Source organism: Acipenser ruthenus, chromosome 55, assembly GCF_902713425.1.
Source record: "Acipenser ruthenus chromosome 55, fAciRut3.2 maternal haplotype, whole genome shotgun sequence".
NCBI classification, from domain to species: Eukaryota; Metazoa; Chordata; class Actinopteri; order Acipenseriformes; family Acipenseridae; genus Acipenser; species Acipenser ruthenus.
This window is the reverse complement of record NC_081243.1, coordinates 1,670,082-1,684,678: the sequence shown is the minus strand read 5'-3', so window position 1 is coordinate 1,684,678 and position 14,597 is coordinate 1,670,082. Positions and strand designations below refer to the sequence as shown.

Here is a 14,597-nt window from a genome sequence, read left to right as displayed (position 1 = left end):
CTGCCTCCCTCCCAGTCCCACCTGCACACTGCCTCCCTCCCAGTCCCACCTCCACACTGCCTCCCAGTCCCACCTCCACACTGCCTCCCTCCCAGCCCCACCTCCACACTGCCTCCCTCCCTGTCCCACCTCCACACTGCCTCCCTCCCTGTCCCACCTCCACACTGCCTCCCTCCCAGCCCCACCTCCACACTGCCTCCCTCCCAGCCCCACCTCCACACTGCCTCCCTCCCAGCCCCACCTCCACACTGCCTCCCTCCCAGCCCCACCTCCACACTGCCTCCCTCCCTGTCCCACCTCCACACTGCCTCCCTCCCAGCCCCACCTCCACACTGCCTCCCTCCCAGCCCCACCTCCACACTGCCTCCCTCCTAGCCCCACCTCCACACTGCCTCCCTCCTAGCCCCACCTCCACACTGCCTCCCTCCTAGCCCCACCTCCACACTGCCTCCCTCCCTGTCCCACCTCCACACTGCCTCCCTCCCAGTCCCACCTCCACACTGCTTCCCTTCCTTTGTCCCTCAGCTCCAGGCACTAGCCCACACTGACTCAGTCCCTCAGTTAAGCCAAACTGCTTTCCTTCCATCCAGTCTCCCAGCTCTAACCACTAGAGCTACATTACATCTTATATTTTCCCTAAAATAAGATTGAGTCACACAAGCAGGTTGTCATCTTTTCCCAACATCCTTGACTATTGACCCCCAGTATTTACCAGGATTTTTTTCTTTAGAATCATCACTGATAAATTACAGGATTTTTTTTTTTTTTTTATCACAAACCAAAAGTCCTTTCTTTGCCTATAAGCAAATGCAAATAGTTTAGAAACTGTTCCAAATTATTTTCCTGAATGTTTAAACATTGTCAAAGCCTTTTCCTTACTGTAGTGGGAACTTGTAGCGTCATAAAAAAGTAACAGCACTCTAGATTAGGCCTGGGATCAATTATAATTGTGTAATTGAATTGATTTCAATTACAGTTACTCATTGTAGTTTAACCTGGGCACACCTGTATATTATTATTATTATTATTATTAAATATTTCTTAGCAGACGCCCTTATCCAGGGCGACTTACAGTCGTAAACAAAAATACGTTTCAAGAATCACAGTACAAATATTAATACAATTAAGATATAATTGATCAGTTACAGTTTAAGCATTTATGATCAACCACTTTTGGTGACCCCATTTATTTGAAAATAAAAATGTATGTAGTATGTTTCTGTATTGTGATTATTGCTTGGTTATTTAAAATAAAGTAAACCTGCTGATGTGCGCACCTTTGTTACTTTTTAGTGTGATTACTGCAGCATAATTGTACAAATCGACATTGTAATTTTAGCAAACAATTCTGCTGTAATTGTTAAAATAATTGACCTCAGGTGTGCTCTGGATACCCTATCCTTTCAATCCAATATTATGTTTTAAGTTCTCCTGATATACCAAAAAAAAGGAAGGCGTGACACACACACAGACGTCCTCCATATATCCTGAGAGTGACATACACTCACAAACTCATTGTAAATAATGCCAGTTCCAGGTTTCGTGACAATTGCACAGTATGTAGTGTACGTATGATCGGTGTCACTATATCCCAGGCGCAGAGGATAGCATTAGCTGAGGGAATATGAAGGGTCAAACTGTCACTAACAGATTTACATTATTATTGTGATGCTAGTTATTTATTTCTTAGCAGACGCCCTTATCCAGGGCGACTTACAATTGTTACAAGATATCACATTATTTTTACATACAATTACATTATTTTTACATACAATTACCCATTTATACAGTTGGGTTTTTTTACTGGAGCAATCTAGGTGAAGTACCTTGCTCAAGGGTACAGCAGCAGTGCCCCCCACCTGGGATTGAACCCACGACCCTCCGGTCAAGAGTCCAGAGCCCTAACCACTACTCCACACTGCAATGACCGTTTGACGTGGATGGCCATAAACTGGATGCTGTTGGAGGGATGGTAGGAAGACTCCCATTGCATAGCAGTTTGATCTGTTCCTGGTTTTACTAGGAGTTTAATAACACACCTGAGCTTGTTACCTGTACACTGTTGCAAATAAAGCTAGTAGTAAAACCTGGAATGTGTGAAACTGTTATCCAAGTCTTATTTCCATCCCTGCTGTTAGCTGTCCAGTTTGTTTACGTGACCCGCATGCTGTTTAAGCTGCAGAAGTTCCCTCCGTTGCTGTGCTGTCACTAAGTAGGCGTGCTGTGGTGGCAGCTTGCAGCAGATGGAGGTTATCGATGTCTGAGCTTCACTGTAGCTCAGGGAAGCACAGCAAAAACAAGTTTTCTTTTTCTTGTTCTGCAGATAAATTGACTCTGCTTTTAATGTAAACTTGTGTCTTGTCTCAGCCCTGTTCAGTGAGTACTATGGTTGAACTTAATTTATCCACGTCCGTGGATAAATGAGGTGTCACTGAGTGTGACTAGATTGCATGAATAAAACCAAAGTCATTGTATTTATCTTGCTCTTAATTGTATTATTACTTGTACTGTGATCCTTGAAATGTGTTTTTGTTTACGACTGTAAGTCGCCCTGGATAAGGGCGTCTGCTAAGAAATAAATAATAATAATAATAATAATAATAATAATAATAATAATAATAATAATAAATACAAAAACTAGTAATGTAAACCAAATTAGTGTTTACTGGAAATCTATGCAATAAAATATGTTACTATAATTATATAATTAATTACATACGGGTTTGGCTGGAGTTTTAATTGGTTCAATTAAACAGTTTAGAACGGGTTTGGAACAGACCAACTTTTTTTTCCCGGCACACGAGGCTGTAACTTTAATATTAATGAACCTTCAAAGAAAAGTAATTGTTGGGTGTGAATTATTCATGAGCACGGGGGGTGGTCTTGTGCTTCTAGACGCTATAGGCTGCCATCCAGAGAGCGCGCGGGAATTAGCATAGGTTCGATTGTTCACGCCCTGCTGCTGAATATTACATGAGCCCTGGCCTCTACTGCCATTTTGGTTTTGTTCCCGGTTGCAGTAACAGTGACTCGACAGTATAACAGTTCAGTTTAAATATTATTAACACAAGGAAGAAAAAAAATAAATAAAAAAAAATCACGTTGATACGACCGAGGCGCGGATTCCAGGCACTGAGGGGGAAAGCGAAGGATTATTGGTAAGGCCTTGTGTTTGTATATCTTTGTCAGACCCCGGTAGTATTGCAGAAATTTGCAACGGTGGTGTCATTTTTAAATTTTAAAATAAAATCAATAGGGCTTGGGCTACGGTTATCGCAATTGAGTGAACTGGAGACGAAAAAAACAAAACAAAAACAGTCTGTGAATGACAAAACGATATCAGCAACAACAGACTGTTACTTTAGTGTAGAGTAATATTTGGGCCTTCTGACGTGTGCTTAGAGTTTAAATATCAAAATATGCCTTTGTCTCGGATATATATGATCAAAGTCTGTAAACCTGGCTACACAGCAAGACCCTCGGCTGGAGAATCGGGAAGTAAGCTTTACGGTTTTTTAAAAACTATTCTTTTCCGCCGGCATTAATACCATGCCGGTTTTGTGTAGTTGCAGAATTTGTTAATTCATTCATTTGTTTAAAGAAACGGTGTACCATTTGCATAGAGCATGTGTTTTTCTTAGGCCCCGTTCCGGTTAGTCTCTATCCTTGGAGATATAAAATCCAGCTAATTTTAGTACAATAATTTTATTTTATCTTAAGGAGTTAAGTTCGTTTCGAAATCACGTTGTAAAAATGGTTTTTAAACTATACCCAGACCGGTGTCTCTCGAACTGTAGACAATGGATAGTTATTTTAATCCTGTTTTGTGTGTGTTCCTTAAAATAATGACAGCGTGTTATATTGACAGTACGGTGTGCTGTACGTAGGAAGACTAAGGCAGAGAGAAATTAGACTTGATTTGAAGCATGTTTTCGGTCACAGAACACAATGCATGTTTATGTGTTAATGTTAAAGCACCACAGCTTTTACACTAGAAGTATTCAAGCAAAACATTGTATTCATTTTTTTATATATATAAATCGTTTCCTTCTGTTTTTTTTTTTTAGTTTCTCGTAAGTTACTGAATCTGGTTGTATGTTACAGGCAGGGTTTTCAATTGGGACTTTTAAAAATAGGTGATTCTGGAGTATTTTTGCATGGTTGAAGCATGTGCTAGATTTAGTAGTGGTCTGCTTGTAGTGTCTGACAAAGAACTCCATTAGTGCAACGAAAGAGCTTTATTTCAGCACTGCTGACAGCAAAGCAAGACTGGACCTTTGGCTCATCAAGGCCCCTGCAATGCAAGACTGTGTATGGAACTGGTGACCTCGCCTTTTAATTGTGCACAGTTGTACTATGGGAAATAAAATGCTGCAGCTCCCATGCCTTTGTGAAGTTTTGATCTGACAGCATGCAACACAGCTCTTAAGATTACATATTGCCGTTTTTATTGTTCAGTGAAAACAAGTTTAAATTGCAGTGAGTTTGTTCTGCTGTTTAAGTACACCACACACAGCAAGCACATATATTTGATTTTTTCATTAGCACAATGTGAGCTAAATTTAGTGAATGACAGTTTACTGCAGTAAAAGTATTTGTCAGCAGTACACTTCCTAATTTACAGTTCCAAATATTTCTATGCTTTGTGTTTTTCACCTTTCTTAATGTTCAGTTTGACCCTGCAACAGCTGACCCTGCTTTAGTACTAAACTCACGCTACATTACTGTTTTTCATTATGGTAAAGTTTCAAATTACCGTGCCTGCTTCTTTGGCTGAAGAGATATTATCAGCTCATGATCTAACTTGTGAATCTGCTGCGCAATTAAATCATCCTTAAACTCCTGATGATAAACACTAATCAAGTCAAGTTTATCTGGGATAGATGTGGCTGTTGAAGATGCAGGAGATGAAAAAAGAATCTGTTCGTGTTGACTCGAAACTTTATTAAGGCACTCTACGATTTGACTGGCGATGTTAATGTCTAACTTTTTATAGCTTCATACAGTGACCTTTTTGACTTCCCTTTTTGTTTAATTAATGAGCTTTTTCTCTGCATTACAGCCCTTCGTTAATTATTTTCTTTATTACGTTTTCAGGGCATTTTGTTAATGGCACACGTGCAACACACAAACCTTTACTATTTTTGTTTTTGGCTGTTCTCAAAATAAATGAAACATCTGCATTCCTGATTAGACTCATCACAGGTGCGTAGAAGACTAGATAACAAAGTGACACTTCTGCACACTATTTTGCCAAATATAACTTTTTATTCTTTTAAAGGAAAATAGAAACTAACATTTCAGTCGCAAGACCTTCGTCGGAGCACAACTCGTAGAAGCTGTGGACGCATTAATAGAGGACATGCATGTGTCACAAATCAATCGCTTAGCAGAGTTAGCACTTAAACTTCTAATAACTAGTCATAGGCTTCCACTTATCAAAGTACAAACAGATTACATTTAAGAAGATATACATGTATTACAGATCAATAAATAAACTAAATAGATTAGTACATAAGAACATAAGAAAGTTTACACACGAGAGGAGGCCATTCAGCCCATCTTGCTCGTTTGGTTGTTAGTAGCCTATTGATCCCAGAATCTCATCAAGCAGCTTCTTGAAGGATCCCAGGGTGTCAGCTTCAACAACATTACTGGGGAGTTGGTTCCAGACCCTCACAATTCTCTGTGTAAAAAAGTGCCTCCTATTTTCTGTTCTGAATAGTAGATTAGTCAATACCAAAAGGCAAATAGTAGAATACAACATGTAATTTACAGAGTGTTATCCAAACAGTGCATCTGTTGCAAACTAATCAGCAAAATATAAGTGTAAATACTCATTTGTGGAAATTGAAATTCAAAAACATTACCACACTTTTATAAAAGTTATACAGTGCATTACAAGGTAAGTTAGTCCAATTGGTAACCCTTCAAAAATAATTGTTGCATTGCACTTTAAATCTGTCATTCGTTGGTTCGAAAAAGCCTTCTATATAGTGTGGCGGAGTGTCCCGCCCCTATATTTATATGTGCACTGTTTATTATGATTTGTATTATTGTTTGCGACGCGGATAAAAGCGCCGCATATTTGGTATTGTTTTTATATTTTAAAAATCTCGTGAGGATGCGTGGCTGATCAGCTACTGATTTATTTAACTACCTCTGTCACGCATCCTTACTAAACTCGTGCAGGCTGTGGCCTGAGGGGTAATAAGATAATTAACAGCTAGTTAACCCCTCGGCCAGAGTTTAAGAACCTGCAGCTGTCCGTGCTGCGGGGAAGAGTGTACAGAGGAGAGTACGGGGAGCGGAGAGAACGAGGAGAGAGAAAACATATTTAAGAAACAACTGCTAAGTATCGTGCTGGTGCTAAAACCAGCACGCTTATTTGTTTGATTATTTGTTTTTGTTTGTTTAAATCTTTTGTTTTATTATTTAATAAATACGCTGAGCGCAGTAGCGTTCAGCTTCACCCGCCCATCCATTGTTTCGTTTCTGGTACTTCCTGGTCCGTGACGTCACCACACACGCCACTCAACAGCTGCTCGACCACAATAGACAATAAAGTATTGATAAATTAAAAATAAGATACATTTTCATGGGGTCTGCTCACACCTTTCATACTTATTTAATTAAAGTAGAAACATATTTTATAACATAGCTTGCAGATGAAATTCATCATTGAGGCCTTTGGGTTTGAGTCTGTGTCATATGAATCTAATAAGCTTCTCTCTTCACCATCTCATCTATATTTCCTCCTCTTGCTGGAGTTTTAAGTTTAACCGGTCATTTCTCCGTATCGAGCTTTTGTGTTCACTAATCCTTTGCTTTAGCATCCGTATAGTCTTGCCTATGTATGACGTTTTGTACCTGCTGAAGGATGGCAAAACAAGTATTTTTTATGGTATTACATTGGGCACATTTACCACACTTATAGTTCCCATTCGATATTGGGCTCAACAAAGTTTGCGTCGGAATTTCTTTTTGGTTGAAAATTTGCATGTACCAATTTATCCCGTAGATTTGAACCTTGTTTGAAAACTACCAAAGGTGGATCTTTAAACTGTGTCATTAAAGCTGGGTCAGTTGATAGTAAATGCCAGTGTTTATTAATAGCTGTTTTGAGCAAATTAGATTTGGGAGTATATGTTGTAATAAATTGGATTGAAAACTATTGGCTAGGAGTATTTTTATCAGTTTCTTTTTGGTACAAAGCTGTGATTTAGACCCCTTTCAGATTTTTCTATCCACATATCCGAAAAATGAACTTGTTTCTGATCATCCTCAAGAGTATGTTTCAAATTTGGATTTACACTATTTAAAAGTTGAAAGAAGTCATTTAACTCTTGTTAAGTCCTCATCCAGATACAAAACACATCATCAGTACCATTTCAAATTTAACACATTTTCAGATGCATTACAGACAAACTTCTCTTCAAAGAAACCATCATATACATTTGCAAAGTTAAGAGCAAAAGTTGATCCCATAGATGCCATTTACCTGTAGAGAAGTCTCCTCCAAAGCTAAAATAGTTCAGATTCAAAACAAAAGATGCTAGTTCATTGATAAATTCAGTAGGGGGAAATCTCCCACTCTCACGATTTTTCAAGTTATAATCCAAAGTTTCCAAATCGCCCATATGGAAACGCCCTTATCCAGGGCGACTTACAATTGTTACAAGATAGCACATTATTTTTGCATACAATTACCCATTTATACAGTTGGGTTTTTACTGGAGCAATCTAGGTAAAGTACCTTGCTCAAGGGTACAGCAGCAGTGTCCCCCCCACCTGGGATTGAACCCACGACCCTCCGGTCAAGAGTCCAGAGCCCTAACCACTACTCCACACTGCTGCCCTGCTACATGAACATGACTTTGATTTTACTTTTTTTTTTTTTTTTCTACAGAAACAAAAAAGTCAGTAAACTCTGTTGGCATGTATAAAACAAACAAAATAAGAAATGGTGGTTGGTTCGGAATCAAACATATGGACCCTCTTCACTGAAGAAAATGTCCCCCTAAAATTGGGAGGGGGCCACATTGACCCTGAATCTGTAAATCCTGAAGCAAACATAGGTGCTTGTCAGAGATATTGGAGGTATTGGGGGTTCATGTATAGCGCCTATACGCCTTTAAGAAGAAAGGCATGATGGGATATCAGCTGAGCAGTGCAGAGGGGTGCTGTATAACACCTGCAGAATAGGGGAACTCCAGGTTCATGCAACAGGTGATGGTGCTCAAACGTGTGGGAGAACTGTTGTGTAAAAATGTAGCTTAAAATGAAACGTTGCATTAAAAAAAAAATAGGATTATCTTTTGTACCAACTTGGAAGGAGAATTCATTTAATGTAAAAGGTTGGTCTGTTTCGTTTTTTTTAAATTGAGACATTTTTTAAATTAAATTGAGACATTTATTTTCTACAAATGTGATCACACGTATGGATAATGAGAACACTATTTGGGACATTACACCGTTTAAACCAAAAAGTGTTTTTAGCCCGAATGTACCAATCAACACCTTTTGCAACGTAGCTGAACAAGATGATATGAAAGCTCTTGAAATTAGAATGTATTCTGCACAAGCTTATTTGTCTTTGGAGGAGAGATGTGCTTTAACAGAATTAACGAAAGATGTAACGATTGCAATTAAGCCAGCTGATAAGGGTGGAGTGATTGCTGTCCAAGACTCTGCCTTCGTATATCAGAGATTCTGTAGATATAATAAAACAGCATATCAACTTTAGAAAATCTTCCAAATGACACATAATTGGTTACATTTCTTCTTAAAGGCGTATAGGCGCTATACATGAACCCCCAATACCCCCAATATCTCTGACAAGCACCTATGTTTGCTTCAGGATTTACAGATTCAGGGTCAATGTGGCCCCCTCCCAATTTTAGGGGGACATTTTCTGCAGTGAAGAGGGTCCATATGTTTGATTCCGAACCAACCACCATTTCTTATTTTGTTTGTTTTATACATGCCAACAGAGTTTACTGACTTTTTTGTTTCTGTAGAAAAAAAAAAAATAGTAAAATCAAAGTCATGTTCATGTAGCAGGGCAGCAGTGTGGAATAGTGGTTAGGGCTCTGGACTCTTGACCGGAGGGTCGTGGGTTCAATCCCAGGTGGGGGGACACTGCTGCTGTACCCTTGAGCAAGGTACTTTACCTAGATTGCTCCAGTAAAAACCCAACTGTATAAATGGGTAATTGTATGTAAAAATAATGTGATATCTTGTAACAATTGTAAGTCGCCCTGGATAAGGGCGTCTGCTAAAAAATAAATAATAATAATAATAATAATAATGTAGTATATAGTTGTTTAGAATGTCTTTTGATATTATATTGGTAAAAAAAATTAATTAAAAAACTGGTGGATACAAGGTGTCTCTACAATACTCATGTCACTTTTTTGCAGCTGTTGTACAGAAGAGCCTCCTTTTTGTTTCTGAACTTTTCCAGGGCCTTCCCATACTCAAATTCCTTCCAGTGAGGTTCCTCAGGCCTTAGGACAAGGGGGGTACTCTGTCTGTCACTTGCCAGTCTGTTTGAGGGCTGTCTTCAACACATTTTGAGCCCTGAAGCCCCTCTTCAATGTATTTGGAAATGTATCACTGAGTAGAGGCTTTTCAGAGTACCTGCTGGGTTATGTTTCTTAACAATTTCTTCAGCCTGAGCCATTCTCCTTTTGTTTCCAGTGCATTGATATGTGCCTTTTGCTCCCCTTTATCCTCCCCATACTTCTGTATTAGCAGCTCAGTCTTGTCATCTCCAAAGGTATCCAACTCATCTGCTGGAATAAATTGGACCACCCTTAAACCAAGCACTGCAAAGGCAGCAACTAGATATGTTGCAGATTTAGGGAATCTTCTGCTTAGCTGCTCCAGGATGTTCTGAATTAAATTTGTTTAGACTGTGCTTGCACTCTTTCTGTGTTGGAGTGTCAGATGTTCACCCCTTTGTACTGTTGCATGGATTTTCCTGCTTCTCTGAGAAACTTGGACAAATGGGGCCCATCTTCACTCGGTAAGCAGTCTAACAGACTGCTGGCTGCTTCTAAAGCTGGGTTCACAGTGGCCAAATCCAAAGCCGTCTTCTGGAAAATCATATTTAATTGTCAGAATGGGAATAACATCCATGAGCATGGGCGCTCAAATGCAATATTTTTTAAAATGCCATTACCTTTTGGGGCATTCTGCTGCTCAAACATTACAGCAAGAGGTTCACAGCATCTATACACTCCTTCTAAAGCTGCATAAAATGAAAACCGAACATCACGTACCTCCTTGATTTTGAAAAGAGGGGCATCTCAGACTTCCTGCAGTTTGGCCACAAGAACAGCAGAATGCTTAAAGTAGTGTAAGGATGCAGTCATTTCCAGTAACTTCTGCATGTGGGTGACATTGTTTGCTGCCTGACTTGTGACCAGTGGCAGTCGAGGAGCGATGCAGTGTGTATTTTCCAGGTAGGGATAATCTTGCTTCATTTTTGTGGCCGCTCCATTTTTTGCTTCCATCATCACCTAATGATTTACAGTATAGAAACCACATTACCAGCAACTCCTGCTACAGTTTAATGCAATAGTATTTAAATGCCATTTTCTTGACCTGGTAAGTTCTTAATCATCTCAATACTATAAAACTTTACTCGAATAACATTATAAACCCAGTTGTAAAATAAAAGCAAAAATATTAAGGTTTTTTTTTGTTTGTTTTAAACAGTACAAGTTACCACGCAGTCAAACTCAGCAATTTCTCCATTGTTAATATGTGAAGTAACATTAGAAAGAAAATGCTAATCCTGAAATATATTTAAAAAAATAAAATAAATTGCCTAAAAAAATTACATTGCATTATATTGATGTACATTACTCTAATTTACAATCATGCACGTTTTTGTAGAACATATCAAAGTGTTAACTGTAGTCTACTTTTTTTTTTAAATCAATGATGCGGTTTTTGATTCACAATTTTACTGCACTTTGTAGAAAGTATACTAACGTTTAAACTACACCTAACACACATTTCTCCCATTCATTTGCTCCGTCCCTCCATATAGACATATTTTGGTTTTGCACGTAGATAAGCTTACAGCAGATTAATTTCACAATATTTAAGCATAAATATAATACATTTTAATCCTTGAAATCCTCGTATTCTTAATGGAAAGGGTCTCGGACACAATACCCTCCAAGCCTCATGTAGATGCAAAGCATTTTGTGAACTGTCCTGTCTCTACTTTCGTCAGCCAGCACTGTCACAGAATCGCAACTTTACAATTTTTCATAAATCTTTGGTAATGACATCTGTAGGGATGTGGTTTTGGTAAATTTATGAACGTTTAGACACTTTGCAGTGTTTTCTGATACTGACAGTCCTGGTTAGTATTTTCTAAGCAAATAAACCCTAAATAAGCAAATAACATTTTAACATCGTCACATAAAGCATGATGGAAGAGAACTCCAATATTCAATGTTAATTTGTTATAATGTTTTTTATATACGATGCACTGCTCAAGGAGAGGCTGAAAATGCGTCAAACTATAGTTAACATGTTTTCTATTGAAATGGTTATATATTAATTTGCATTACAGTTACCCTTTAAGCATCGTCCATTGGTTAACCCGGTCGTGTCTCATGGATTGATGTTACTCTGTGAAAATGTGTCCGGATGAAGAAACACTTCTTTAAGCATCCACAGAATTGGTAACAACTGACAAATGCCTTTCTTGCCAAATTGGGAAATAGTTATTTTGCATTTCTCCAAAATTCAGTCAAAGAAATTCCACTAGTGATGTAACTTTAAAAAGAGGATGGTGAGTAAGTAGATTCAAGAAACTGCACAGAGTCCTTTTCTTCAGTCAGTTGTTAGGTTTATTGAAATATGCAGGGAGTCTGGTCCCAGGTACAGGACACAGAATACTCGTTCTTACAATTGTTGCATGACATTAAATACCCTTCTGCATAGGTGTCTTTCTCCTCCTCTTTCTCTGACACTTAACCAATAGAAAAGGTACAACTCATTATCCTGTTAACATATATTTCATTTAGTGTGAGTGTGAGTGTGTGTGTGTGTAGTCCAGTGTGACGACCTCTGAACTCAGTGCATTCCTCAAACCCCTGGTGCCCCAAAAAGGTCCATACATCTGGTTTTTGTCATCTTCTCTCCGTTCTGCCTTAGACCCTTCAAGTCCTAGTGGTATTATCTCTTACTCCCTGTGAACCTCTTGGTCCAACAGCAGTCCCTGGGAGCCTTCTAGCCCCTTTATGCTTTGTATTCCTAAAAGTCTTAGAGCCTAGCCCCTCCTGGTCCACAGCACCAATATCTTGTTAGCTTGAGGTCAATGTTGGACAAGAAGCTTGTAGACACAAGGTCTCTTATCAATTGTTAGCAGTACATGCAATTTGAACCAAACAGTCTGCTATCTGCAATATTAGTTTCTTTTCAGAAAAGAACACCAGTATAGCTCTGCCAGTCCACATGCGTAGCAAACTGCTAATCAATTCTCGATCCATGTTTTCCAACAACTAGAGTTTTGTTTTGCATATAGTTCATATCCCACGATTTCTGATTTACATTTAGCATCAAACCCTGGAATACAATCTACTGTGGGCCCTTTTATTCATGATTAAGGTCTGATAGATGACTAGCAGTGTGGAGATGTGGCAGCAGTGTGGAGTAGTGGTTAGGGCTCTGGACTCTTGACCATAGGATTATGGGTTCAATCCCCGGTGGAGGACACTGCTGCTGTACCCTTGAGCAAGGTACTTTACCTAGATTGCTCCAGTAAAAAAACCCAACTGTATAAATGGGTAATTGTATGTAAAAATAATGTGATATCTTGTAACAATTGTAAGTCGCCCTGGATAAGGGCATCTGCTAAGAAATAAATAATAATAATAATAATAATAACGAGAGGGGTTCTTTATCCAAACTACAAACTTGTTATGGGTCGAAAATCCTTACTGCCTTCAGAAACTGTTGTGCAAAAATGTGCAAAACAGACTGATCTTTAGCATCAGTCGTCTCTTCAGTAACTAGATAAACTGTCAATCTTTTATCAGTATGGATTGTCTGTTTGTGCAGATCAGTAAATATTTCCGTCTCGGGCAATTTGCTGAAGGAATTGCCCCCCCGTTTACTACATGTTTAAGGAATTTACGTAGCTTGGGGTTATCTAGGTTTTTTTTTTCCAGGAGTATATTAGCACAGGCAAATGCGTCTGTCAAATTGAAAATGTACATTATTTTGGCGTTCTTGATATTCTGTTTCCTCAGTTTTTTAATGAAAGACTATGTTGCATCGCTGTCAGTCTGATCCTTTCATTTTGTGTTTTGAGAAATGAAATGTCTATTTTCCCTTTCTAGTGTGTTTCAAAGATGAATTGCAGATTGTACAAAATAAGTTGTACCCATCAGTGTGCAGCACCCCAGGTGGATATTGCTGCGTACGATCTCTCAAAGAAATGATTTTTGATTTTGTTGGTGCATCCATCTCTTTTAAAACAAGAGGTTTCGATGTAAGCTTTTTCTTTTAAATGCTTCGATTTCTAGAATGGCCATAATTGTCCCCCATGTGTTCTAATTAGCCAGAATTTAACTGACAGTTCAGCTGGAGTGGCCAAGCGGACCTTTTGAGGTTTAGGACTGAGTTGGTCAGGTCGTTCTAATTCTCCCTGTGTATTTCACAGGGCCCAATTACTTACTCACCCTCTGCCTTCCTGTAGACGTTTTGGATTGACTATAGTCGGATAGTCTTTATTCAGATATTTTATTGTTTTCCATGTGGTTGCCATGATTTGAGGACCCTCTGTATGTGCGTGCCCTGGTTGTGTGTAATGCACCTTGTGATTTTCACTGCTGTGATTTTAGGTAATTCATTTTATTATCTTTTCAGATGTCCAGCTCGCCGCTGTCCAAGAAGCGCCGCGTGTCCGAATCAGAGACGAAGACGGGATCCAACTGCTCCTCCTCCAGCTCTGTGAGAACTGAACTACCCTGTACAACCAGCAGCACCCCCGCCAACGTGAGTACAGCTATCCCCTACACACACTGACCCTGCGGCCTCCCATCCCATCCTATCCCATCTCCTCCCCTCCCCTCCCCTACACACACTGACACTGCAGCCTCCCATCCCATCCCATCCTATCTCCTCCCCTCCCCTCCCCTACACACACTGACACTGCGGCCTCCCATCCCATCCCATCCTATCCCATCTCCTCCCCTCCCCTACACACACTGACACTGCGGCCTCCCATCCCATCCCATCCTATCCCATCTCCTCCCCTCCCCTCCCCTACACACACTGACACTGCGGCCTCCCATCCCATCCCATCCTATCCCATCTCCTCCCCTCCCCTCCCCTACACACACTGACACTGCGGCCTCCCATCCCATCCCATCTCCTCCCCTCCCCTCCCATACACACCCTGACACTGCGCCCTCCCCTCCCCTACACATGCTGACACTGCCCCCCTCCCCTCCCCTACACACGCTGACACTGCCCCCCTCCCCTCCCCTACACACCCTGACACTGCGCCCTCCCCTCCCCTCCCCTACACACGCTGACACTGCCCCCCTCCCCTCCCCTACACA

General features: G+C 40.0%; 1 protein-coding gene across 2 annotated transcripts in view; it reads left to right on the top strand.

The window, feature by feature from the left end:
* Positions 1-14,597, top strand: part of LOC117401766 (ubiquitin-like modifier-activating enzyme 1) — a 47,354-nt gene that overhangs the window by 2,714 nt on the left and 30,043 nt on the right. Inside the window, exons 1-2 of one of the 2 annotated variants that reach the window (XM_034002588.3) lie at positions 2,992-3,158; positions 13,900-14,028. In XM_034002588.3, the coding sequence (XP_033858479.2) occupies positions 13,900-14,028 (129 nt within the window). In that variant the 5' untranslated portion in view covers positions 2,992-3,158. Of the gene's footprint in view, positions 1-2,991; positions 3,159-13,899; positions 14,029-14,597 lie in introns of those variants that run through there. The other variant, XM_034002589.3, reaches the window with a different exon arrangement.